This window comes from Solanum pennellii, chromosome 1 (assembly GCF_001406875.1).
Source record: "Solanum pennellii chromosome 1, SPENNV200".
NCBI classification, from domain to species: domain Eukaryota; kingdom Viridiplantae; phylum Streptophyta; class Magnoliopsida; order Solanales; family Solanaceae; genus Solanum; species Solanum pennellii.
Genome location: NC_028637.1, coordinates 102,146,927 through 102,174,209, shown reverse-complemented (window position 1 = coordinate 102,174,209; position 27,283 = coordinate 102,146,927). Strand labels below are relative to the sequence as shown.

The window sequence follows — 27,283 nt, the reverse complement described above, 5'->3', positions numbered from 1 at the left end:
AGGCCCCCCCCCCCCTTTTTTTTTTATTTTCTAGTAAGAACCATTTCTTATCTTAAACTACCAATATCACAACTCTTCTTTGAAGTACCGTTAAATGAAATAACCTAACTAAGCAGATGCTGCATGAATAAAATGAAAAAAACTTCAAATGATATGAAAGTGTCATGCATACCACATCTTCGCCAACATAACCAGACTACGGTGATACAGAGGGATAAATTTTCAATACTTTAATGATTCTAATAGAACAAATAAAAAGGTAAAATAAACTAAAATTTTATTTGACCTCCTTGGAGAAACAGCTTTACTCAAAGATCGTCCACATTTACATGAAACAACTAAAGATAGAAAGCATAGGACAACATAGCTCAACGGTTTGGCAAGATTAAACAAAAGTAAAATTTGATTGACTGCCACACAACCAGACACGTCTTTTAAAATACAAGGACAAATGTATTTAACAATTTTCTGATCAATACTAAATTAGATGTGTGAGCGGCAATTCGACAAGTAGACTACATTTTATAGTTATCAGACCATACTTTAAACACTTTGAAATATTTCTATCAAAGAAGCGAGTCCAAAATTATCAGCAATCTCTCCTTTTCTACCTCTTTGAGACATATGTGGGCTGAAATGACTAGGTCTTAGGGCCATGTCATCATTGACGTCATGATTTTTTAATATATTGATAAAATTCATTAGAAGGAGGTCAAATATATGCCAGAATACAAGTAGTATATCAAAAAATGGAAAACCTAGCAAAAAGAAATGGTTTTCAATGAACGACGCCCTATCTTCAATACATATAGGAACCTGATGGGTGCAACGAAAGAGGCTATTTTTTCAGGTGTACCAAGCTAACACATACATGTGCCGAACATTTCTTTAGACGATTATTGTCATTTGCTTTAATTTCCTCATCCTCCATTACAACTAATTGCTTTTCCGACGCAGTGAACAAGAATAACACAAAGCATGCTTTATCAAAACAAAAACAAATGTATGCCCATTGTGCGGGTTTCTCAGGGTCGTGAAAATTGTCAACTCAAAGTATCACCTATTCTCAAACACAGTCTACAGAAGAAAGGAATGATAGTTTGCAACAGATATGTTCTATATGTGAGGATAGATAGGATAATGTGAAAACCTTTGTCCATTGTAATGTTACATCTTAGCAATGGTCGATCTTTCTGAATATACTAGAAGTGAATTGGTGCACTCTGAATCCCAAAAAAGAGCTACTGTTATATTGGAACAGAGAGGCATTCACAAAGCTGCAATGCCCCTCTAAACTCCATACCAAAAACCATATGGTGGATAGAAAGAATCTGCGATATTTTGAGAAAACAAGAGAACATTTCAGACGAAAAAACAGATGTATCTTGATTAACTTTTTGGAGCAAAAACGTAGTTGTACGGGAGATGCAGAAGTTTTTCAGTTCACTCCATGGTACTAGAATAGATCTTTAGTAATAGGGGCTAACAGGGTTTCTTTTGCTTCATAAGCCTACTGGCTTTTGCTTTTGTAATTTGTCACCTTCCAGTCACCAAATATCAATGACAACATCTTACTTCCTCTAAAAAATAAAATAAGTGAGTTAAGTTTTTGCTTTATACTGGATACTCCAAGCACACACTTGAAGCTACAGTTAATAAAACCCTCTTTGACTTGTAAACAAAGTATTGCCCCAGTTCAAAGTAATTAACGAGATAATTTGTGAGAGAACAAGCAGATAAATTTTGGTACAGCAGTTGAACACCTACCTGCTTGATATTTTAGAAACAAAAAATAGGAAGTCTCTTTTTTTCCCCATAAACGAATGATTCAATATAGAGAGAAAGCAATATTACTCATCATGTATTCTTCTTATGTGTTATGTCAGATTAGTCCTGTCATGTAAAACTCAATCATTTCGTTACTTCAACGAGTTAGCCCCCGGGGACTTCAGTCTAGTGGTAAGAGTACAATGTGTGATGTGTGGGTTTGGCGACACCAAAAGTTCAAATGTCGATGCAAACAAGAGTCTGGTATTAAGTGGGGAAGGACCTAACGAACAATTTCGAAGTATGTTGTCCTAAAGAACACCCCCCCCCCCCTTCTGAAAGGTAGAAGAATCGGAGCAGACTAAGGGCATGAGTTCAATCATATTTTATTTGTTATTGTTGAGTTCTTCATAAGTGAAAAATCTACACAACTTAGAACTATATCAGGAAAAGAGGGAAAATGAAATAGCACTGAATCAACTTGAAGTGAAACATTATTGCATACCTTCCTGTGTTATAGTTGTTGCGTCCAAAGTACAAAAGGAACATTGATGAGATGAGCAAGCATTTTTGCAAGTACTGGTTTTCATATGCTTTCATTCACAGAAACACTAGTTAGAACACAACAACCAAATAAGTCTATTGACACTAAGATTCTTATGGATAGATGAAGTAGATATCATTTCTTTTAATAAGGTTGTAATTTGTTAATAATGGAAAAAATTTCCATAAACCAGTACTAAATGCAAAGTACAGAAAGTACAACATAATATGGTGCTCTACAAACTGGCACCCAATCTTCAATACAAAATGAAATATCATTGATGCATCAAAAAGAAATTAGGAATGAGGGGCTAATTCCTCAAACTAGAAATCAGATATCATACCTGAGTCAGTGGGGCCCATCAGTATAACATTGCTCTCCACTAATTCGACCCAATTATTATCAATATTTTATAGCTCATCTCTAACTTTACCAGAATCTGACTTGACATTAACATCAGTACTATCAGTTATTGATGGATACTAATAGCCTCTGGTACTATCAGTGTCTAAAACAATTAAATCTACTCTCTTCTTCCAAAGCACACTACTTCAGTTTGCTTTCAACTTTTCTTCTTATGCTTACAGTTTCTGACTTCTGTAATAAGTAAAGCAAAACATATTCACCAGTGAAATAGCCTAGGCCTAAACTAGTGCTGTCATTATGAAAAAGGAGGATCACTGCACAAAATCAGATCTGCCAATAATTTTTGAAACTTTTCTTTTTTTGAAACTAGATCTGCCAATAATTATAAAAGATAAGTATAACTATACACATAGTTACCACAGATCATCTGCAATATATGCTACATTAAGCAGTATTTGTGTACAAATGTTCGCAAGGATTATTTATCAAAAAACTCAGGGATTTTCTACTAGTCATTCACCTTGAACCAAAAGCAATCTGCTAAAATGAATACAAAGTTTTTTCTATACCATATGTTTTTGGTGCTTTGACCAACATTTTAATAATTAAATGGTGCTTAGGATGAGAAATTACAACAGATTTAGGTGAAGCAAGATGATAGCTGTCGACCAAGCTATTGGACAATGTCAGAATCGGAATGCAAATTGTTCCATCTTCCATGCTCCAGTTGCAAAGGCCATAATGAACATGGTCCATTCTGATGCTAAAACACTGAAAACAGTACCCTTGAAACTCCTCTTGCATATTAGCACTAGAATTAGGCATAGGCATTGCCAAAGAAGAAAAAAACCATCAAACTGGAAAATTCGCATAGACATTGTAAATTCTTGAACATAATAAACTACTAAAGCAAAACAATATCAATTACATTGTTGAATGCCAATCAAGAAACATCAAGAAGTCAAATTCTTTAACATAATAAATCCCTAAAGAACCTAAGACAATATACAGAAGACATCATAAGAAAATCTTGAAATAGCAGTAAGAAAATCCATCAAAAAAAGAAGAAGAAGAAGAGAGGAAGCTTACTTTAAGACAAAGACAACACACACTGATGATTAAAAATAAATAATACCATCCAATCTTGTAGAAGCAGGCATTCAACTCTTGGTAAATTTTAAAGGGGAAAAAAAGCAACAAAGAACCCAGTAATCTCTTTGATCCAAGTACTTCACCATTAAAGATTCCACAATCAGTTACAACCCTAGAGAAAAGCTTAAAAGTAGTTAAAACATCCATCAGACAACTGTAGGTACCATACATTCTTCACTAAAGAAAAGATATAGTACAATCTTGTTAAAAATTCACATAAACATTGTAAATTCAGAACATAACAGACCAAAACCAAAACAATATCAATTACTGATGAATTCCAATCAAGAAACATCAAGAAGTCAGATTCTCCAACATAAAGCCCTAAAGAACCTATGACACAATTAAAATACAGTAGGCATAAGAGAATTTTGAAATAGCAGTACAAAAATCCATCAAGAAAAAAGAAGAAGAGAAAGCTTACATGTAGAACCCAGAAATCTATTTGATCTAATCAAGCACTTCACCATTGCAGATTCACAAACATTTACAACCCTAGAGAAAAGCCTAAAATTAGTTACCAACACATCCATCAGACAACTATAGGTACCATGCATTCTTCACTACAGAAAAGACATTGTAGAATCTTGATTAAAAAATCACAAAGACATTGTAGAATCTTGGTGAAAAACAGGAAGACATTGTAGAATCTTGGTAAAAAAAAACACAAAGACATTGTAAATTTTTTAACATAACAAACCAATGAGGTAAAACAATATCAATTACATTGCTGAAATCCATCAAGAAGTCAAATTCTCCAACATAAAATCCTAAAGAAGCTTAAGACACAATTAAGCCTAAGACAAAACACATAAAAACCTAAGAGCCTAAGCTTCATAAGAAAAATCCATTGGAAAAAAGAGAGAGAGAGAGAAGGCTTATGTGTTTCTTTCAGTTTAGCGAGAAGGACCACATATATATACATTTCAAAATTCTACAAAACAATTATTTCCGCGGGTTCAATGGAACGCGCTTTTAGATTATTAATTCAGATTTTTTATGAAAAAATATATATGTAATTAACCATTATTTGAATTATCATTTTTTTGAAAAAAATAATAACCCAAGGTTGGGAGGAAAATTATATAAATTCGTGTTTGCTCTTTTATTTGTCAGTTGTTCTGCATAATTAGATAAACAAAAATCTGTCACTGGAATGAAAGCAAAACGGGTTTGAAACTCGAAAAAAAAGAAAGAAAGAAAGACAAGTAGTGCTAAATTAAGAGAAATGTTGGGCAAAATAAAAGGCATTCATTAGAATAACTAATGAAGTAACAGAGACGATGAATCCTGTAGACATGATCGCCGAATTCATTAAGTAAAGGTGAAACTCGTAATTATGTATGTTAGTCTTGGGTCTCTGAAGAATAATTCATGAAAATGACTCCAAAAAAAAGGTTGAAGGATTAATTCATTGTCTGAAAAAGTCCAGGCAAACTGAAATGGTAAAAAATTATATCAAGGATTCAGCTTTTTAATGTTGGACATTAGCAATATGTCAAGGATTTCAGCTTTTTAAGTCGTCAGGCTAGAGAACATAAATATCGCGCAGTCAGATGAACAAAAATAGCTATTGCTGCACCAGCTCAACCATCCTTATTTAACTTCAAAACTCAGAAAAAACTTCGCTAGACAAGATAAAGAAGAAACATCACTAATGGATCGAGATGAACCAACCAAGGTCCTCTCTGATGCTTAAGTGGTTAATTTCTTGAAAATAGCTACTGTACAAATGAAGCTGCTTGAACTAAGCTCATGCACTCATTCCTTGGAATTAAGGGTACATGGAGTTGAGAGAGTTGATGTTCTATTATGATTGGAGAACGCAGTGTCCAACTTATGCAAAATCCATACATATATCTCCTCTTGCTGCAGAGAAAAGGAATAAGAGGGCGAGCATATCAAAGAAAAACTCACCAGACAATTACAACATAGAATCCCCCCTTAACACTGTTTCCAATTCAAACAAACCAATCGTGTTGCATCAAATAAAACCTCAAATAGGAATGAAAACGGAACTGCATAATTTTTAGCATCGTCCTGGAAGTCAAAATGGATTGGATCGGGTATCCGGGGGAAGAGCCTGTCGAACTTATATAAAAACTCAACCGGAGTTCAAAAATCCAGGTTTACAAAAAGCCTTCTTTTAAGAACAAGGAACCCCAACAAGCTTTGCATGTCTGACAATACTTTATATACAAGAATTCACACAAAAAGAAAATTGAGAAGTAACAGACCACTGAGATCACAAACTCAAGGCTCTTGCCGGAGCCTCAGACTCTGAGTCCAAGTCTTCTTTGGTTGCTTCTTTCTTTTCCTGAAAAAATAGCGAAATCACTCAAGAAATTTACACTTAGCAATCCTTCCAGAGAAATCTAAAGCAAACGGTTCTTTGATTCACACATTTTCCCACTTATTGACCAAGATTCAGTAAGTTCATACAGATACAACTGGCGATCATAATAATGACGGGTTGATGGCAAGTTGTCTTAAAATTGCTTATCTATGAAAGAAGACATACCATTGTCATTGAAGATCCAGTAGTAGGGCAGATATTCTCCAGCCCACTGCTACCACAAAGAATTTTTGCTCCACATCCAATTGTATCAGCTGTTCCGACAGCCTCTTCATCAACCAAGACAACCTCTACAGACTCCTCGCCTGGCTTGCTTCCAGGAACCTGTGCACAATATCCCAGGATATGGTTTAGAAGAACAGCTGTGGCATGCACAAAGGATCCTCTGAGTGCCATGTGACCGAAAAAGCACAAGGATCATGACAGCTATGTAAAGATATTTCACTGAGGCACCATTTGGGAATGTGACGCATTTGGCAAGAAAAAAACAATTCCTCAGGTATTTTCTAGATAATTAAAAATACATTTAGTCATAAAGGTTTGAGAGGAAAAGCACTTTAATAGAACTTCTGGAGCTTTCGAAACCAATATTTAGGCACATTCCAATTGACAGGTAAAGATCATGTTTAGGTTCATTTTGAAAATTTGGAGCAAAGTTCTTCGTAAGATAGGCCAACCACTTATGAGTGCTCACGAAAATTTTGGAAGTAATACACAAAGCAGGTATTTCAAACTTCCAAATAAAAGCTGATAGATCTCCTCCCTTGTAGCCTCAATGTGATAAGAGTAAAATGGTGAGATATTTTACCAAGCTCTTCCAGGATTAACGCCAAATAAAAAAGTTGCAGTGTCATGCAATACCTCAAACATGGCTTCAGTCAGTATACTTTCTAGTATAGATCTTAAGCCACGTGCACCAGTGTTTTTGGCAATGGCTTTCTCAGCAACAAGTCGAAGTGCATTCCCGGTAAACTGTAATTTGACCTGTACCGTCAAAACAAACAATTTTGAGGTAAATTGACTGATTTTGATCCAGTGCATCATAACGAAGTACTATGTTTTTTCAAGAATGGATTCTTGTTCTTCTCTTTACCATTTTTCTAGCGAGAGTGTTGGAAAAAAAGAGAGAAACTTCCTTTTTAAGAGGAATGAAGTATCCAACATTAAAGCTAAACAGCACTGAGCTAAAAGCTTACATTATTCAAGTTGAACATTTGCTTGTATTGCTTGCAAAGAGCATTTTTGGGTTCGGTGAGAACCTGCAGAGAAAAAATAAGGATCCACCGCCAAGAGGAAAAGAATGAAGTAAGAAACAATACGAAAGGTGAAATGCAAAAGAGAACATCAACTTCAAATATTTTCTTTCATCTTCAAGCAGCCTATAACTTTTTTTCTTCTTTTCCTGGAAGTCTGAAAATTATAAACAGATATTTCCCAATGCATGCAAATTGAACCTCAAAAAGACTTCACACAAACACACACAGCCACACACTTCACATTTTCTTCAGTTGGTTAACTTCTCTATCCCACTAGATATGATGTTGTTGTTGACTTCTCTATCCATGTATCAAGTATTAACTATTAACATATGTTATGGTCCCCTGTTATGGATCTAGTTATGAGACGCTGCAAGATAAAATCTAAAGTTTTCTTTTTTCTACCTATGGTGCTGGTTCGTTAAGAGAGAACCTACGATCTCTTGAGTTTGAAGTACTCAAAAACTTGACTGATTTTCTGCTTAACATTTCACTGAAATCAAATACATTAAATACAACACTGAAAAACAAGGAAATAATTGTCTACTGCCTACTACAACTGCCTAATACAACTGAATGAGAAAGTGGAGGAATAACCTCCTTACTGCAACAACTGCTACCTATAAATAGGAAAAATAAATAACTAAAAAGTTGTAATAATCTACTACAAAAACAGCTGGACAGAAATAAATAACTTATAAGCTGAAGAATTCTACTTTCGAATTTCCTTAAATACTCCATGTGTAGACCATTGGTAGACTAAAAGGGTGCTAACAACATACTACTGTAAGATTAAAGCATTTAACTAAGCCAAGGTACTTAAAATCAGATATTTGAATTATAGGCTACACACTCAAGAATCAAGAGTACTTCAGATCTAGACTATAAATGCAAAGAATCCTAAAGCATGAAGGCTTATTTGATGAATTTGATAATGTGATTGTTGGCACGTGGCAGCAGCATCTTAAGCTCCAATCTAGAGGCACAAGATGATTTTACTGATGTCTACAAGGAAACAAGGATCAAAGAAAGAGAGTGAAGGCAAATATTGGAAGAGGGTCCCTACAACAGAACATATCGAATTTACTATTTAAGAGTTCATGATAGCACCTAAAAGCAAAAGGAATAATTCCCAAAGTTCCCCACCCAATGAATCGATCAAAACCACATTTAAAAATCAGGGTGTAATTCACTCTGGTTGGGCCCATTTCAATAAGACTTCATCAACGAATACTATGAGGATTCATCATCATTTGACTATTTTTAAGTTGGTCATCGACCTCCTTAGCACAGTTGGAGTTCCCAAAAGCCAATTATATCAGGAAAACGTGAAACTAGAAACTACATCGCCAAAGGGCGAAAAGAGTAGACAAACCTGAACAAGCTGATCCACATCAAGGGAAGATAAACTCACTAAAACTGGAAACCGTCCCACAAATTCAGGTATGAGTCCATATGAAGTGAGATCATCACTTTCTACCTAGATACAGAAAGCAATGTCAAATAAATGCTTCCAGTGCATTTGGTTTCTAGAATTTCACGAGAACAAAGAGTCATTAGATCTACAAAATAGTAATCCAGAAAAGAAAACTACGCTCAAGTCACAGGGTTCTCCTCACAGATTCCAAAAGTGATGATGTGACTACAGCATCAGTTAGACCACCAACTCTCATGTTAGTTCGAACAGGTGCTCCAAATCCGATTGAAGAATCTTGTCGTCTGTGAAAGGAATGATAAATTGAACTATAATATATCACTTCACATAAATGTGTTTCATGAAATTAATTGAGTTTGACAGATTACCTTTCTGAAATTGTCTTCTCTAAACCAACAAAAGCTCCACCACAGATAAAAAGGATATCTTTAGTATCTATCTGCAAATTAGTATATAAAAAAATATAAAGAGCTGTCAGCATCTAGAAAGAACAGTGATGAGCTAGTGAACAAGTAATGTCCAGCTCGTTACAACTTTACATCCTTCGTAGATGATTGCTGCAAGGTATATAAACCAGTATTTGACTCGACTTCCCCCTCCCAACATATGTGTAGTTTAGCTGAAGACTTCCTGTTTATGTTTTGTTGAATAGGTCAGTGACTGACATGTCATTTTCCTTGGCCAAACAATCTTTCCCAGCAGAGATTTGATTTCCACCCCTTACTTAATCAAATTGGTTCTAAAAGCACAAAACTATATTATCATCCAAATAGCAAGATGCAAGTGCTTGTCCCACAAAACTGTTAGCCTGCAATTTTCAAAGAGAAAAAGTAGATAAAAGAGGCCTTAATAGATTCAGTGTACCTGAATAGTATCGCCACGTGGATGCCTCCGTGCTCTATTGTCAGGTACACTTACGATCTGAGGAAGAAATAAAGATAAACTTAACAAGTGAGATTATTTATCTCCCGAAAAATGATTCAAAAGAGAACACATTTGAATTCACAGAACTACAGACATGAATTTATAAACATGTTTACAAGAGTAATAGGCTATTGGAACAAACAGATGAAATGATTTGCAATAAACACTCACTGTTCCTTCAAGCATCTTAAGCAGCGCCTGTTGAACGCCCTCCCCAGATACATCTCTGCCAATGTTCAGGCTCTCAGCCTATACAAATGACTGATGAGAACGATTACTTTAAAATCAATAATCCAAATTCATAAAGTAGATGATGGTTTTTGTACCTTTTTGGTTATTTTATCAACTTCGTCAATGTAGACAATCCCTTGCTGAGCTGCTTCGATATTGAAGTCAGCAGCCTGCAAACAATCATGTACACCAAGAATTTATAATTGAATAACTATGCTGCTGATAGTGCAAAAGTGAAGCAGATCACAAAAGAGAAACCATGTATAGTCTACTTGACAAGGAGATAGGAAGTCAACTTGCTTCCACACAGAAACTATTAATGCAACCTTCATCAAAAAGAAACTATTCCAATGCAATAATCAGCTGAACATCAAGGGGTCAACCTTTTCAATCAGTTTTTCTCCAGTTCCACAACAATGTGATAATGATAACTCTTACATCTAAACAGATAAAAATGAAAATGAAAAACGATTTTTGCACAAATGTGAAATCATTGTGACTACTTTGGAAATCATTAACCTCTTTTATCCATATCAGTATACATTCTTTTCACTCGAATACTCCAAAAACTGTGCCACAACTGAACAAATTAAACATGCTAGAAAAAGTCAAGCTCTGTAGCATATTCAGAAAATTTAATTTTTAGTGTGACATCGTTACACAGGCTAATCAATCATTTCAAAACCAGTGGACCAACTATCCAGCTAATTCCTTGTTAAACTAGTCAAATTTATCAATCACCTCTTTGCAATTCTTCAAATCTAAAATCTGATAAGGTAATTGCAATTCTAGGAGCCAGTTTTAAATGTTTCCCCTACTACATGATGACCTTATATTTGCAGTAGCAGTACTTCACATGCACAATGATTCCGTTTATTAGCCGTAGAATTACTCAGCTGCTCCCATACTCCAATTAAAAATCATATTTACTCTACTAGGCTTACAGCCTTATACTTTCTGAAAGGTCATCAAATGGAAGCAAGATTTTTACACCAAAAGAATCAGGAGCAGTAACACCGAAGCCATCAAGATTTTTGCACCAAGACCAATGGTATATCAGAAATACTTAAGTCCGAAAGAACATTGCAAAGATTTTATTTTATTTTTATGACAAGGGAAACCCGCAGCCGCTACATTTGGGTGCCCACAAGGTAAAACCCCATTTCTTATCTGAAACTCTCAATATCACCATTCTGCTCTGAAGTAACGTCAATGAAATGAGCTAACTAAGCAGATCGGGCATGAATAGAATGAAAAAGAACTTCAAATGCTATTAAATCATAATGCATACCTCGAGTAATTTGTATAATACGGATTCCACATCCTCTCCAACATAACCAGCCTACAGCGTTAAGAGGGATAAATACCTCATTATTTCAGACACTAATAGAACTAATAAAAAGGTAAAATAAACTAAAATACCATTTCACCACCTTGGAGAAGCATGTTTACTTAAAGATAGTCCACACTTATGTGAAGCAACAAAGTCAGAAAGCATAGTCCAACAGAGCTCAACGGTTTGGCAAAAGATTACACAAAAGTAAAATTCAATTGACTGCCCACAACCAGACTCATATCTTTTAAAATGCAAAGACAAAAGTATTTGACAATTTTCCGATCAATACTAAGTGCGCAGCAATCTGAATAGTAGACTACATTTTATAGTTATCAGACCAAAGTTTAAGCACTCAAAAATACTTTAATTGAAGAAGCTAGTCCATAATTAACAACCATCTCTCCTTCTGGCCATGTCAATATTGAAGTCGTGATTGTTTAAATAAAGTAATAAAATTCATTAGAAGAAGGGCAATTATGTACCCGAATACAAGAAGTACACCAAAAAATGGAAAACCTTATAAAACAAAAAAGTTTATCTATGCATAACACCCAATCTTCTCTACTTACAGGAAAGGGCGCAACAAAAGGAAATATGGGCAAAGAGGCTATTCTCAGGTTGTACCAAGCTAACCATATACATGTGCCTAACATTTCTTAGAGGATTATTGCTATTTGCTTAAATTTCCTCATCCTCCATTACAACTCATTGCTTTTCTGATGCAATGAATAAGAGGTAATGAGAAATAATAGAAAGTGTGCTTTGTCAAAACAAAAATAATATGTATGATCATTGTCCAATAATAGAAAGTGTGCTTTATCAAAACAAAAAATAAAATGTATGATCATTGTCCTGGTTTCTTAGGGTTATAAAAATTGTGAACACAACTATTCCCTATTCTCAAACACATTCTACAGAGGAAAGGAATGATAATTTGCAATAGATATGTTCTATGTGAGGAAAGATAGGATGATGTGAACACCTTTATTCATTGTAAAGTCACATCTTAGCAATGGTCGATTATCTGAATACACTAGAAGTGAAATGGTGCATCCCTGAATTCCCAAAAGAACTACTGTTATATTGGAACAGAAGAGGCCTCCACAAAGCTAAAAAGCCCCTCTGGTACACCATACTAGAAACCATATGGTCGATCATATGGAGAGAAAGAATCAGCAATATTTTGAAGAAAACAAGAGAACATTTTAGACGAAAATTCAGATGTATCTTTATTAGATTTTTGGAGCAGAAAAGTAGTTGAACGGGAGATGCAGAAGTTTTTCAGTTCATTCCATGTGCAATAAGTTAGTTAAGTTTTTGCTTTGTACTGCATACTCCAAGCACACACTCGGTGCTACAGTTAATAAAACCCTCTTTGACTTATAAAACAAAGTATATTCCCTCAGTTCAAATTTAGGAGATAATCTGTGATAGAAAAGAACAGAAATTTTGATATTTGATCACCAGCAGTTGAAGATCCACCTGCTTAATTTTTTAGAATACAAAAAATAGGAAGCCTGTCATTGTTCCCATAAACAAATGAATTATAGAGAAAGAGAGCCATATTCCTTCTTGTGTAATCTTCTTATGTGTTTATGTCAGATTTAGTCCAGACACGTAAAACTCAATCATTAGATAATTTCAACAAGTTAGCCTCAGGGACTTCGGTAACAGCACAATGTGTGATGTGTGTGTTAGGCGACGCCACAAGTTCGAATCTTGGCAAAAACTTTTGCTTGTTACCAGATATCAAGTAGGGAAGGACCTAAGGAAAAAATTTGAAGTATGATGTGTGGGTTGCCTTGTGTAATCTTCTTATGTGTTATGTCAGATTAGTCCAGACACGTAAAACTCGATCATTAGATAATTTCAACAATTAGCCTCAGGGACTTCGGTAACAGCACAATGTGTGATGTGTGGGTTAGGCGACGCCACAAGTTCAAATCTTGGCAAAAAACTTTTGCCTGTTACAAATATCAAGTAGGGAAGGACCTAAGGAAAAAATTTGAAGTATGTCCCCCCCCCCCCAACGGCAAGAGTTCAATTATCTTATATTTTTATTGTCGAGTTCTTCATCAGTGAAAAAGTATACTACTTAGAGCTATTTCAGGAACAAAGGGAAACTCAAATAGCACTGAATCAACTTGAAGAGGAAATTTATTGCAAACCTGCCTGTGTTAAAGTTGTTGCGTCCGCAATTACAAAAGGGACATTGATGAGACGAGCAAGTGTCTTGGCAAGTAATGTTTTCCCTGTCCTTTCATTCACAGAAAACACAAGTTAGAACACAATGACCAATTAAGTCTATTGAAACTAATATTCTTATAGATAGTTTCTTTCTAATAAGGCAATAATTTGTTAATAATAGGAAAATTTTCCATAAACTAGTACTAAATTCAAAGTACATAATGTAAAACATAATATGGTTCTCTACATAATGTCAGCCAATCTCGTATACAAAATTAAACTTCATTGGTGTACCAAAAAGAAACTAGGAACGAGGGGCTAATTCCTCATTCCTCAAACTAGAAATCAGATATCATACCTGAGCCAGTGGGGCCCATCAGCAAAACATTACTCTTCTCTAATTCGACCGAATCATTATCAATATTTTCCAGCTCATCTCTAACTTTACGAGAATCTGACCTGACATCAACATCAGTACTATCAGTTATTGATGGATCCTAGTAGCCTCTGGTACTATCAGTGACCAAAACAACTAAATCTACAATGCATGTTCTACCAAAACACACTACTTCTGTTTGCTTTCAATTTTTCTTCTTATGCTTACAGTTTCTGTAATAAGTAAAGCAAAACATATTCACAAGTGAAAGCTAGTGCTGGACATTGAAAAGGAGGATCACAGCACAAAATCAGATCTGCCAGTAAGTGGAGGAAGCACATCCTAAGGAGAAATCAAAATATCTCCTGACATTGTTTGAGACAAGCACTAAATAAGTAGAATAAACAAGTTCTAGATGGGATGGCCTATCAAAGGATCAAACTTTCCACTGAGGGGCGACATCTTCACTAGTACACATGTTATCCAGATGATATGTCATTTAACAGCGTATATTTACTCACTTTTTATTCAAAGAGGAGTGGTATATTCTTTTATAATGGTTGTAAACTGCAACAGAAAGCACCTGCAAAATGTAGCATATCATGTCAGTAAGAACCAAAGTTGAATATCCCGGCAGAAATAGACTTGCTAACCTTCTTGGCTCTCTCTTGCCCAACAACAAACTGATCAAGGCCTTTACATATCTCCTTTGGTGTAAGCAACTCAATCCCCAAATTAGTACCTCCCCACCCTTCTTCCTTTCTCGCCTCCGAATCCTTCATTTCAGTTTCACAACTACCCTGTCCACCATCATCACTACCATTGGTCCCACTATAAGACCTCAACTTTTCCCAAATCTTGCCATCATTCTTCCCAGAACTCCCAGCCATTTCATCGTCACTCTCCTTTTCACCTCCCTTAACCCTCCCAATCTCAATGAAAGTCCCTTGCAAAGGCTCCAACTTAAACGGTCTAAAGTAAAACGCTGTCCGGCAATGAGGACATAAATTCACCGCCTGGTAAATACCAGTCTCCCCGGCGGTGATCGACAACGGCCTGTTAGAGAATAACACTGTCATCATCTTCGAACAGCGTGGGCAGTTCACCTCTGATTTTACGTGATCGTAGTTGTCGGAACTTCCCTCCCATTTATGCCTAAACCCTAACCCTAGTCTAGAACCCTCGAATCTAAACACTAGCCCTACTCTAGAACCTTCAAGTGGGTTGAAGAAGAGCGAGGGTTTTCTTCTAGGTTTGAGAGAAGAGGAAGAAGTAGAGGAATGAAATTTGGAAGACGATATAGAAAAAAGAGATGTTCTGAAGGTGAAAGAATGGAGCTTTGATTTGTATCTGAATATGGCAGACATTTGTTAAGCCTTCTTCTTCTTCTATGGTTCTTCTGAGCTCACTCACGAGCATTTCAATGGAGGTTTCACGACGGCCAGTGAATTGATGTGGCGGAGTTGTGGAACAAAATGGGTCATCCGTTACCCGCCCCGAGTCTCGAGTGTTGGCCCAATAGGCCTTTTTGTTGTGTTTTTCGAACAATTAGTGTTAAAATAGAACTTAAATGGGCTTTATAAGCCCAATTCCCTAAATTTGCTTTGTACAGTGGAGCTTATGAAAGAAGAGGATATTTCTAACATATTGGAAAATTACACCGAATAACAAATATTTACCCTATATTAGATATTATAGCTATAATTTAAGAAAATTATAGTTTGTCGCTATATCTATCCCAATTTTTTCTATTCGCATGATTTTTATAAATTCAGAATTTGTATAATTCTATTCCTGATTGTATAAATTATATATTTTCTCTAGCTATTTGTAGATGATTTATGAAAATTTATAATATATTACCATTTTTATATATTAGCGAGCGAAATATACTTCTGAAAAAATCCTAAATGTATAAATAAATAATTTGTATATACTTATCTTATTTATATATTCGCAAACAAAATATTACAAGCGGACAGAAATATACAAACCTCCATGACAAATAGAATTAAAGATACAACAAATAATCAAAACTATAATTATACAGCTTTATTATGCATATTATGTTCGTTATATCTAAACTCTTATTTAACTTTATTATACCAATAAATAGTAGAATTTTTTTGGAAAATTTATAGTCCAATGGATTGGACTTTGGACCATTTAATTTACAAAACTTGGTACACAATGTTATACATACTATTATATACGAGAATATATATAGCGTTATACTTCGGCCATGTTTGAAAAATTAGACGATCCAAGTGTAAAATATTCTGAGAAGATTTTGCATAAAACTTATTATTGGTTTTAATAATTAAATTGTTTTGTAATTTATAAAATTAAATGCTTAATTACAGCATATTACATAACAATACGAAAAGTATTATAAATTGCAATTTTTTGCATATCAATATAATGAAAAAAAAATACATCCTAACATATTAGTCAAAGTACTTACCGTTTGACTCATAAAAAAATATGAAAATTAAAAATAGACGGAGTTAATTCTCAATATAATTCAATAAATAGGGTTAGTAAAGTGTGGGTGTACACATATGTTACATATCTTTGTAACTATTTAAGTTAGTCCAATGGAATCCATTTGTTTAAATTATGTATTATTATATGGAGTTGAGTTATAGAATAGCTAAGTTTTCTTCTATAATAAAGATAAAAGGTATTTGGAGTTAGAGCGGTAGAAGAGCTAATTTTGAAAATTTGAATTTTTTTAGAACTCGAAGTTATGTTTTGATATATATAAGTTTTATTTGAAGTTTTTGTGAGAGTAAGTGAAATTTCTCATAGATTTTTATAATACAATAAAACTTTTATAATCAAACAAATATTTGTAGATAAATTTTTAGAATCTCATAACGCTGTCTTAAAAAACATTTGAATTTGTAATTCCTCTTTGTCTACTTTACTATTTGAGATGGTGTAACCCCTCCACCTGCCAGTACTCCTTTATTCTTTCTCTACTACTACACTTGAGGAACAAACTTTTTTTATTATTATTATTTTCTTTCATCAAAAGGCATGGAAATAGTTGATTGGTCTAAACATGAAGAGTGTTTGAAAATTAAAGTTAAAACCAATTTGGGAATTTCTAAAGTAATGGACCACAAAAAATTAATAAGGTAATGCAAAGAATGCAATATGATATGTGGTCACATACAAGTCTCTTATAAATATAGCTGGAAATCACATATTTGATTTCAGTTTGTGTAAAATATATTTCTTATGTTCATGGTCCATATTTGTAAATTATATTTATCATGTTTATGTTTGTCTATCTGAGACTTTAAAGCCCTTTACAAGGTGTGATCATGGAAAAGTCTAAAAACAGAACAATTTGTAGCTTAGAGAGTTCAAATTTATTTCACCATAAGTTTTGGGAGAAGTGAATAATTCATAGCCTTGTTTTATGTGTTGCTTTGACAAAAACGAAGACAGAATTTGAGATCTATGATTCAAGGTTTTAATTTTTTTTATAAGTTACTGAAAATTAAAATCAGATAAAGCTTAAAAGATCAATTTCGGTTTCGTTATTATTTATTTTAGAACGTTGAATTGATATATCTCTTGAAAAATGGCATTCATATACATTAGATTTTTTACTTGATATTAAATTAGTACTTATTGCACTTAATTAAAAGAATTGGATATGTTTGACAAATATATATAAAGTTACGTAATAAAAAATCAATACTTTTTTTTATTTATTGTTTGATTACTTATTTTAGGATAAGATAAGATATATTTGATCAAAATAAAATATTATAATATGTGAATTAGTTATTTGGAGATAAAATAACAAAAATGATAAAGAATACCCCTTAGGTCCTTAAATCTTTTTTTCTCCTTTACAAGGTAAAACATATTTTTATAAATAATTTTTTATCAATTAAAATAATTGATTTTATCATAACTTATCTTTAAACAAATACATAGTACTCATTAATTTTTAAGATAAATGTCTAGGAAGCAATGCAAATATATATATTAATAGTTGACTCATAAATTAGTCATCTCAATAAAATTAAAAAAAAGAGTACAATTAAATATAAATCCAGTCAGCACTGGATAAATGAGATTAATTAGTTAATTAATTAAACAAAATCCAAAACAAGCATAAGAAATTTCCAACATGGGCTAGTACTACTAGACTACATATTATTATTATTTATAAAAAAAAAATAAAAATCATGGAAGTTGATTTTCATTAGGAATAGTAGTAGTAATATTTTTCTTGGCAAGGCTATGCTTATTGTTATGCATCCAAACTTTAAGCACTCTTCTTTTAACTCCAACTTCTTGACAGAATTGTTGCACAACCCCTTCTTCTTGTTTTTGTATTTTCCATCCAACTTTTTCAGCAAAATTGAGCATTTTATCCTTTTGTTCTTGAGTAAATTTAGTCCTAAATCTCTTTTTGACATGATGTAATGGTCTAGCCATACCCATAATCCCACCAATATGATGATGATGATGATCTTGAATATCATGTTCTTCTGATTCAGAATTTGGAAGTGAGCCCATGTTATATGACATTATCATTTGATGATGTGGTGGCCTTGTTGGAATTATTGTACCAAATGGTTCAGGACCTAAACTTGTTTTGTGATGGTTATGTCCTAAATACACTTTTTTAGTTGACCCTCCTCCTACTACTCTATTGTTCACATGATGAAAACAATCACAAGAAGATGCTAATTGTTGCTGATCACCTTCTATTTCTTTTCTATGGAAATTTCTATGACAATTGCAAGCTGAACAAATCAAAGCTTCAATTGTACCTTCTTCACCACTTGGCATAAATTCTCCACATCCATCTGTTGCATTACCACCCATAGATGCTGCATGGTTCTTTAGACACTCTTTGTACCTGTCCACAATTAATTTGAAAATATACAAAAATGTTATTTTCTATGTAGCCATCATTTTTAAAATGAGATGATTATACAATTTAGAGGTAAGCCAAAAAATGTTAGTAATGTGTTTTATTAGGTTATCAAAAAGAATTATCCTAAACACCCTTCGGTCACATGTTACGGTTGAGATATTCACATAATTCAATAAATAATTGCGAAGCGTAAGAGAGATTTAACTTCATATCAAGTAAAAGTTTAATTTGACCACCCTTCGGACCATGTGATCACACAATTCAACAATATTATCTCTAAAGAGTTTAACTCATTAAATGAATAAATTGTTGACACAATTCAACAAATATATTTGAGAAGGCAAGAGGTGTCTGTCACATACTAAGGCTAAAAAAGTGTAGTAGTAATAAACAAGTTTTAGGCTCGTTAAAAAAGAATTAGGTCCGCACATGAATAGAAGGAGAGGTACCATATAATAAAAAGAATGTATAGGAATTTAAGAGTACCTGACTATTTTCTTGAAAGGTACATGATGATGATCTGCTGCAGTTGCTACTGGTGGTGCATCAATTGGAGGACCATTCATAGAAGGTGGTATAATGTGATTGGCATTGTTGGGTGGTGTAGGATCATGATGTATCAAATGTCCATATGTGCTGTTAATTGGTATTGGCATATCCTCATGATCTTGACTTGGAAGTTCCATTTCTAACCTCTTTCAAGAAAATTTTTTGTACTTTTGTGGAGACCAAAAGGGACAAGATAGGAACTTATTATAATTAGTACAACCTAAGGTATAGGTGTAGTAAGAGCTATGTAGACTAAAATGATTAAAATTGAAACTAGTGGCTGACTTCAACTAGTAATGAAAAGTAGGATAACCAAAAAAAAAAAAAAAACTAGAAGATTTTCACCACTCTTTTTTTAAACTAGGAAATAATACATTATTGACCCTCTCATGCATCATCAACATATTCATTATGGGAATGTAGAATGAAGCACTATTAAGATCATTGTTAAAAATTGAGTTCTTGAAAGTGAAGGAGAAAAGGGTCAAACACTTGCAAAATTGTTTTCTTGAAAAAAAGACTAGTAAAGATCAAGAAGAGATTCTTTAAGATTTCAAAAGCAAGAGACAAAAACTATAAAAAATGATCAAGATTTTGTTTTTTGTTTTCTTTTATGGAAATTAATTTTGGTGGTAATATAAAATGAAAGAGATGATGAAGAAGAAGATGAGATAGACAAAAAATAAACAAAGGAATGAAGTGAAGAGAGACAAAGGGGAAAGAGTGTTTTTGTTGTGGTTTTTGCTAGTGAGTGAAGCACTTAACATGAGCTTATAGAAGTAGTGAGGACCCTAAAAAGAGTTGGAGAGAGATAGGAGGAGAGAGGAAGAAAAAAACATTTTTATTTATTTAATGAGTTTCATTTTAATATCCCTTTTTGTTAAAAAAAATTTAGATTAATTCTAAATTAGTATAAATAAACATAGTAATTAATTAAACTATATTATAATTACAAAGAATAATGTACCATTTTCACTAATTTTTAGATGGTTAGTATTAAGTTATCTTTTTTAAAAAAAATATATTTTTTTTTCTTTTTATTTTAGTGGAGAAAAATATTTTTTGGAAATTAAGAAAAAAAAAGTGGGGTGCTTGCTTAGCTTGCACTATCAGGCACCAAAATTACGCCATATAGAGAGTGCAGTGTGTCAGAGAGAGTGAGGAGGATAAAGAGAGAGACATACAGAGAATCCAATAAAGACTTTCTTAACACACAAAAAGGAAAATAAATTAATTCTTAGTACATAAAATATATAAACTCTCCTACAAGCAATCTTTTTTTTTTCGAAAATTTAAAAAAAAATATTTGAAAAATAGAATAAGGTGAATATTGGTGAAAAATGCACATAAATCTAAACTGCTAGATTAAGGCAAGCAAGACGGTGATGGTTCCATATGGAGTATGACTTTTACCTTAGGTGAATTTTCAAAAAAGCCAAAGTAACTTACTCATCACAAATTCACAAATACTTTTCTTCGTTTATATCTATTTGATACGTTTTGAATTTGGATAGTCAAATTTCAAGATTTCATGTCAAGTTAAAATGACTTATTTGATACGTTTTGAATTTGGATAGTCAAATTTCAAGATTTCATACGATTAACTTATAGCTACACATTAAGTTATATATGTGAAATTAGGTTTTAGGCCTAACTCACACCACAAAAGTTAGATCAAGGGGAAGAGAATTGCTCGAGTCTTATAAGGAGTTGACTCATCTCATTAATCACCGATGTGGTACTTTTGTCATTCTTTAATAATATATTAATATTATTTTCATTTTTTTGCGTTGTTAATGTATACAATGAGTTAAATTCATTATCATTAAGTTATATATTAATATTATTTTCAAATTTTTTTACGTTATTATTGTAAACAATAATTTAAACTTATTATAAGGAAGAACTTATCTAAGTATATACTGAGAAAATAAAGTAATTTTCTACAACCATATTACTTGAAAGTTAGCTATTAATAAATTGCAAATGACCTACACAACATAATAAATGACATATTAATTATAGTAGGTGAAAAATAAATGGATTGTGTAATTTTTTTTTATATTACTATTAGTGTATATTTAATTTATGGGATGATGATAAGATAATACTCTTTTCATCTTATATTAGTTAATTTATTTTAGTAAAGTTAGTTTTCACCTTTTTAAATTAAAAAATATTAATTGATTTTTCCTTGTATTACCTTTTTTATTTTTTATTTTTTTAAAATATTCATATTTATTTGTGAATGTTTGAAGAAGTGTTTTTAAAGGTTTATAAATGAAATCGTATTATTAATTATAATTTTTGTAATGTCGTGTGAAAAGGGGAAATAATATGATGGAGGAAGTAGTAATATCAAATGCATGAAATTAATTAGACATATAAGCAACAAAGCCTTTATGTGGCTCATTACACCACTCGTGATTTATTAATTACATTTTGTATTAATGTAAATCTACTCTCTTTAAGACTAACTTTGACCAAAATATCCACTCATGCATGCAACTCATGTGAATCTTAATGACATTAACACCCTATAATTAAACTATACTTTTAAACAAGAGTATCTACTTTTCTATTTGTATCAATTAATTTGTCTTATTTTAATTTACCATAAAATTTAAAAAATTAAAGAAAAGAATACTATTTTCCCTAAATTTTATACTCTTAAATTAAAATATGTGAATTGATTTAAATAGACTGATAATCTGTTGTATATGAATTTAATTAGTCCTCCGCTAAATGAAAAAACACGTGAAAAAAATAAATCACTTAAATATACCGTAAAAAGCAAATCAACTTTTCAATGTAATTAGTATAAGAAAAAAAACCCATCATTTCATATATAGGGGAACTAATTTTTCTTGTTTCTTTAATTTTCGCGGTGTGATTCTTTTATTAGTGAGACTTAAAAATATATGGAAAAACAAGAGAAAATAAATTGGTGTGCATTTTATTTATTTAATAAAATAATAAACTTAAGTCCAGTACTACAAATAGTAAATTGCCAAAAGATTTAATAAAATTAATGAGTTCCATTTAATGTTTATTCTGTGCTGTTTGGAGTTCTATTTTCTTTATTATTTGGTTGAAAAAAGAACGGCAAACTTGCCCTGAAATAGCAAAGTACAAAATAAAAAGAATTTTTCGTAGGCTCAACTAACCAAGTTTTTATTTTTTACTTTTTAAAAATATATAATATATTTCACAAATTATGAGTTAAAAACTAATTAAAAAAAAATTTCCCTTCTAAAGGCCAAATTGCCTGGAACAATAATTTGTTGGAAATTTCTTATTTAGCAATAACAAATTGATTAAAGATAATTGATTTTAATCAGAGTGATAGACACGGTATAATTAGGTGTTTAGCTGAAAATGGATTACATGGTTAGTGGGTTAATTTCTTCAAACTTCAGACTTTCTATTATCTGCACTAAATCATCACCCCTTTTTATACTTTATTGTAACAAAAAATAAAAATAAATAATGACATTATTAAACTAAAATTTTTGTATTTCTGATATGTTAGAAGAGTTTTATACAGTCAAGTTGCTTAACAAACAATTATAAGCAAAAAAAACCAAAATAAGTAAATATATATTATTACTAGTACTAGTATATATAAGCAAATAGAATGGGTAATGTAATAATGGTACTTTCAACTTTGTCCCAGTTTGTATACTTTATACTCCTCTCCATTTTATACTATATTAATTTTATTCTTTTAATATTTTTAACTGAGAAAAAAAAGGAGAAACTATAAAAATAAACAACTAGTTACATTTTCATTTTTTTAAACAATAACTATTTTTGACCATCTATTCTTAATAATATACTCTTCTTTTCAATCGGTTAAAAAAAATAAATAACACATGCAAATATTTAACGGAACACTAACACTATGTTTGGATCATTGTTATCCATTGTATTGATTGTATCGTTACTATATCTATAATGTTTATTTTGATTGTTACTTAAAGTGTATTGTACTGTATTATTAAATTTCGTTGTTCCGTAACAGTGGAAACCCCTATCTTATGGAACAACCAATTTGATGTGTTTCCATTGTTACTTAATTTATTTTTTCAATTAAATTTTTACAAAATATTTCAAAATACTATTTTATCCTTTACCTTAATTATTTAAACCTAGTCAAACCTTCTACCTTAAAATAATTAAGAATATTTAAGTAAATTTATACATTACAATGCAGTACGATACAATCAAATCAAACAATTAAAATGTTACTAAACAACAACAAACAATACAATTTACCCAAACAATGTATTTATCATATAATACGATACAGTAGAATACAATACAATACAATATATTATGAAACAATTGGTAACAATGATCCAAATAAAGTGTAACAATATTTTATCCTTGTTACTAATAAGTTGTTAGATCCCACTTGTTATACCAATAGTCCACATGAAATATTACTTTTTTTGAAATGCAATTTTAAATATTATAATTATAAAAATATTTTTTTGAAAGAAATATAATAAATAATTAAATTGTATTATACTATGAGAGTAAAATGAAAAGAAAATAGTGAAAAAAAGATAATGATGTGGCTGTGGAATATCAAAAGGACAACTGCATATTATTCAGAGTCCATCCATCAGTTTCTTCTTTCAAACACGCAATCTCAGACAATTGTATACCTAATTATAAAGTCTCACTTCGTAAAACTAATCCTCATTTTATTTTCATTTTTTTTCGTGTTATATTTTTATTTAATTTATATTCAAAAAATATTTGTTCTATTTTTTACATAATAATAAAATTTACGCACAAATTATCTTTTTCTTCAAATTTCATAAATGAAATTACTATAAGAAAGTTAATGAAATTGAAATAGATGATAACGTTTTCATACTATAGCTAGAAAGAAAGTTATTATCTAGTCTAGCTCTAGATATATACATAAATAAGAGTAAATGAAATAAAGAAGTTACAAATGTGTGCATTATATATATTCTTTGTGTCCTAAAGACTAAGGATGAGGGACATAAGTAATTGTTTTTTTTCCTGTTACCTGAAAATTTTAATTTTTTTCAATAACTCGAACTTATAATTTTAGAATTAAAAATGAACGTACTTAGTATTTGAACGAGCTACTCTTGACAAGTAAAGTTTTAATATAAAGTTAATATGTCAATTTTATGCATAATACTTTAGTTCGATTACATGAAAAATATTTCTCGATGCAAAAACTGGTCTGAACACTATAATATAAAAAAAAAAACGTTAGAGATTAAAATGTAGTGAATTTATTTCTGATGAGAAAAAGGTGGATAAAATAACTTATTATATACCCATTTGACTGTAATTTCAATAATAAAAACTTGTAAATACTTAGAATATTCGATGCAAATATTTTTTAACATGCTCAAAAATAAATTCATAATTTATGAAATTCTGAATCCACAAAAGACTTTTAAAATATTCTTCATTATCCTTTCTTTATTCCAAAATCCACCACTCTGTTTAAAGAGACTTTAATTTTTTTGTCTCTCACTTTTCTCGTCCATTCAAATGCTAATAAAATATGATTCCATCTCTTATTCTTTTTTTGTAATTATTTTATCCTATGAATTAGTCAACTCAAAAAATAAAATAAAAAATATATACATATATTTTTTTTAAAAAGTTCTTCATAAACTAGTACCATTAGTACTGTTTGCTGACAGATGAAATGTAATAATTATTTTTTTCAAATATTAATTATAATTAAATTTATTTGTAAAAATATATTACTATTTCTGGTATTTCATCACTGATACCTAAAAAAGGATTTGTTTTGTTCAACATTCCAAATATATTTAGGGGGGGGGGGTTGTATATATTGAGTAGAAAAGGAGGTTGGGTTAATTATTATAGTACTGTAATTTAGCAGGGCCACATGAAATAATAAATGGGGTAGATAGAATACATAAACAGTACACACACACACAGAAATTTGATCACAATTTTCAAGATTTCTGATAAAAAAAAAATTGTCCATCTATCTCAATCACTGCCAGCCCCTAATTATCTGTGTATTTATTTGATCTCACAATTTCCTTGTGTTTTTATAATTATATCATTTATTACACTCATCTTATTACAAAATTGTAGCAGAATCATATATGTATCTATTTGTGCAAAAATCGATACATATAACATATTACATACTATTCTGACTCAATGTACGTGTTGGATTAGTGAGTAGAAGAAAGATTAATTTGAAATATATAAGAAATTCAGCTTGATCTAAATATAATTAATTTAGTGAAATTCTTAACTTCAAATGTTAAATTTGCCCTAGGTTGAAATTGATGAATAGTGAGTATAATAAAAATTAAATATTGACTCAATTGTATTGAAATAACTTTGTTAAATATATAGGGATAATGTCCGAAATCTCAGAGACACACTTATACTATACTAAGATCCTATTACCCCTGAGCTTATTTTATTAATAATTTTCTACTTCTTTTTAGCATACGTGACACTATCTTGTGGGTCCAACGTTGTTTGACTTTTTCTTAAAGCTAGTGCCACGTAGACCGAAAAGGAGTAGAAAATTACTTATAAAATAAGTTCATGGGATAATAGGACGTTAGTATGGTACAAGCGTGTCTCTAAAATTTTGGGCATAGGTTGAGGAGGTACTTATGCATTTTCTCAAATATATATAGAACTATGAATTTTAACTTTGAATATAATTTAATCGGTCGAAGTGTGATAAAATTTATGGAAAAAAGAAGTTTAGCTATTGATGTTACATCCTATATTTCATATATTTATGTTAATTTTAGACGTATATGCCATATTAATATCATACGCGTGATGCACTGGTATTTTCGGGATGTAGAGCTAAATAAATGATAATCTTTGTATTCAAATTAAATATTTTTCGCCGTACTAAACACCCAACTTCAATATAATGTGATATTTTCATGAGGAAGAGCTATTTGCTTTAGTCAAATCAAAATGATCATTTAATTACACAATTTTAGGTAAGGCTATAAATTTAGCCATCGATTATCACTTTTTGGATTTTAAATTTTCAAAATCATGCTTTTTAGTTGAGTATGATAAAAACCTTTTTACACCCAACTAATTGTTACAATAATATAAATTTCTCTTTGTTCGCTTTTATTTATCATTATATATTTATTAAGAAAATTATTAATAATATAAATATTTTATTAAATTTAATGTTTTTAACAATCATTAATTTCACTAATATCAAATTCTCTCTCTTACCCTTTTTTTACTTCAAAAGGAAATACATTGCATGCTTTCTCTTGTTTTTAAAAGATTGTTTGACCAAAATTATAACATAAATAATTGCAATTGTAAGAGGCATCCTATTGATATGGAGTACATTATATCACTCTCTGCCTGCTTAACCAGGCTTATAATTACTCATGCAATATAATGTTAGGACCGAAAATAAGCAGATGTAAATGCGAAAGCTATTTGATATTAGTTTGGCTTGTTCAAAATGGTCAAACAGATTAATTCTTGTGAAACTGTCAACGGATAGTAGTTAACCACAATTAGTCAATTTTTTATATGTTGTAAATAATAATCTATCTCATTTATAAGTTGTCTAATCACTATTCCTATATTTTTACGACAAGGTAAATTTCTTTTCTACTGATTTTGACAATGTATATATTTCGTCCAAAAGTCTTTTAAATTACCTCTCTAGTGAGGTCTCCTTAAATATTTTAGTTAAAGAATTAGTTGACCTTAATAGCTAGTAAGTACTAATAATTACACCAAAAATACATTTATTTGAAATTTTGCACTTGGCAAACCATCTTTACCCCCTCAACACACAAAAAAAAAAGGTAAAAATGTTTTGTTTATATATATATATATATATATAT

The 27,283-nt window shown here is 31.4% G+C and overlaps 3 protein-coding genes across 5 annotated transcripts in view; all 3 read right to left on the bottom strand.

Moving 5' to 3' along the window:
* LOC107002627 overlaps positions 1 to 4,737 on the bottom strand; it is an 11,031-nt gene extending 6,294 nt beyond the window's left edge. Inside the window, exon 1 of one of the 3 annotated variants that reach the window (XM_027917919.1) lies at positions 1,151 to 4,737. The gene's annotated coding sequence lies outside the window, so the exon portion shown is untranslated. The remainder of the gene's footprint in view (positions 1 to 1,150) is intronic. The other 2 variants (XM_027917917.1, XM_027917914.1) reach the window with 2 other exon arrangements.
* A 1,099-nt stretch (positions 4,738 to 5,836) lies between these two features.
* LOC107002618 (CLP protease regulatory subunit CLPX2, mitochondrial) lies at positions 5,837 to 15,441 on the bottom strand. Its single transcript, XM_015200709.2, has 15 exons — positions 14,584 to 15,441; positions 14,452 to 14,513; positions 13,913 to 14,013; positions 13,540 to 13,619; positions 11,323 to 11,373; positions 10,127 to 10,201; positions 9,972 to 10,049; positions 9,741 to 9,797; positions 9,245 to 9,315; positions 9,061 to 9,160; positions 8,817 to 8,921; positions 7,382 to 7,444; positions 7,047 to 7,169; positions 6,351 to 6,509; positions 5,837 to 6,146 (listed from the first exon to the last, which is right to left on the bottom strand). Exons 1-15 carry the CDS (start codon positions 15,295 to 15,297, stop codon positions 6,075 to 6,077), a joined length of 1,911 nt encoding a protein of 636 aa, XP_015056195.1. The 5' UTR covers positions 15,298 to 15,441; the 3' UTR covers positions 5,837 to 6,074.
* A 2,504-nt stretch (positions 15,442 to 17,945) lies between these two features.
* On the bottom strand, positions 17,946 to 20,170 carry LOC107009587 (zinc-finger homeodomain protein 4). Its single transcript, XM_015208934.2, has 2 exons — positions 19,326 to 20,170; positions 17,946 to 18,821 (listed from the first exon to the last, which is right to left on the bottom strand). The coding sequence occupies exons 1-2, from the start codon at positions 19,523 to 19,525 to the stop codon at positions 18,140 to 18,142; spliced, it is 882 nt and encodes a 293-aa protein (XP_015064420.1). The 5' UTR covers positions 19,526 to 20,170; the 3' UTR covers positions 17,946 to 18,139.
* Between the last annotated feature and the right edge of the window lie 7,113 nt (positions 20,171 to 27,283).

Bases quoted from the DNA above. Each gene is read 5' to 3' on its own strand.
- LOC107002618 (XM_015200709.2), bottom strand. From the start codon at position 15,297: ATGTCTGCCATATTCAGATACAAATCAAAGCTCCATTCTTTCACCTTC. The intron at 13,620-13,912 runs GTATGATATCTG...ATGAAAGGACAG, and splicing joins GATGGGCCCCACTGGCTCAG to GGAAAACATTACTTGCCAAG. The intron at 7,170-7,381 runs GTAAGCTTTTAG...TTGACGGTACAG, and splicing joins AAATGTTCAACTTGAATAAT to GTCAAATTACAGTTTACCGG.
- LOC107009587 (XM_015208934.2), bottom strand. From the start codon at position 19,525: ATGGAACTTCCAAGTCAAGATCATGAGGATATGCCAATACCAATTAAC. The intron at 18,822-19,325 runs GTACTCTTAAAT...AATTGTGGACAG, and splicing joins CCTTTCAAGAAAATAGTCAG to GTACAAAGAGTGTCTAAAGA.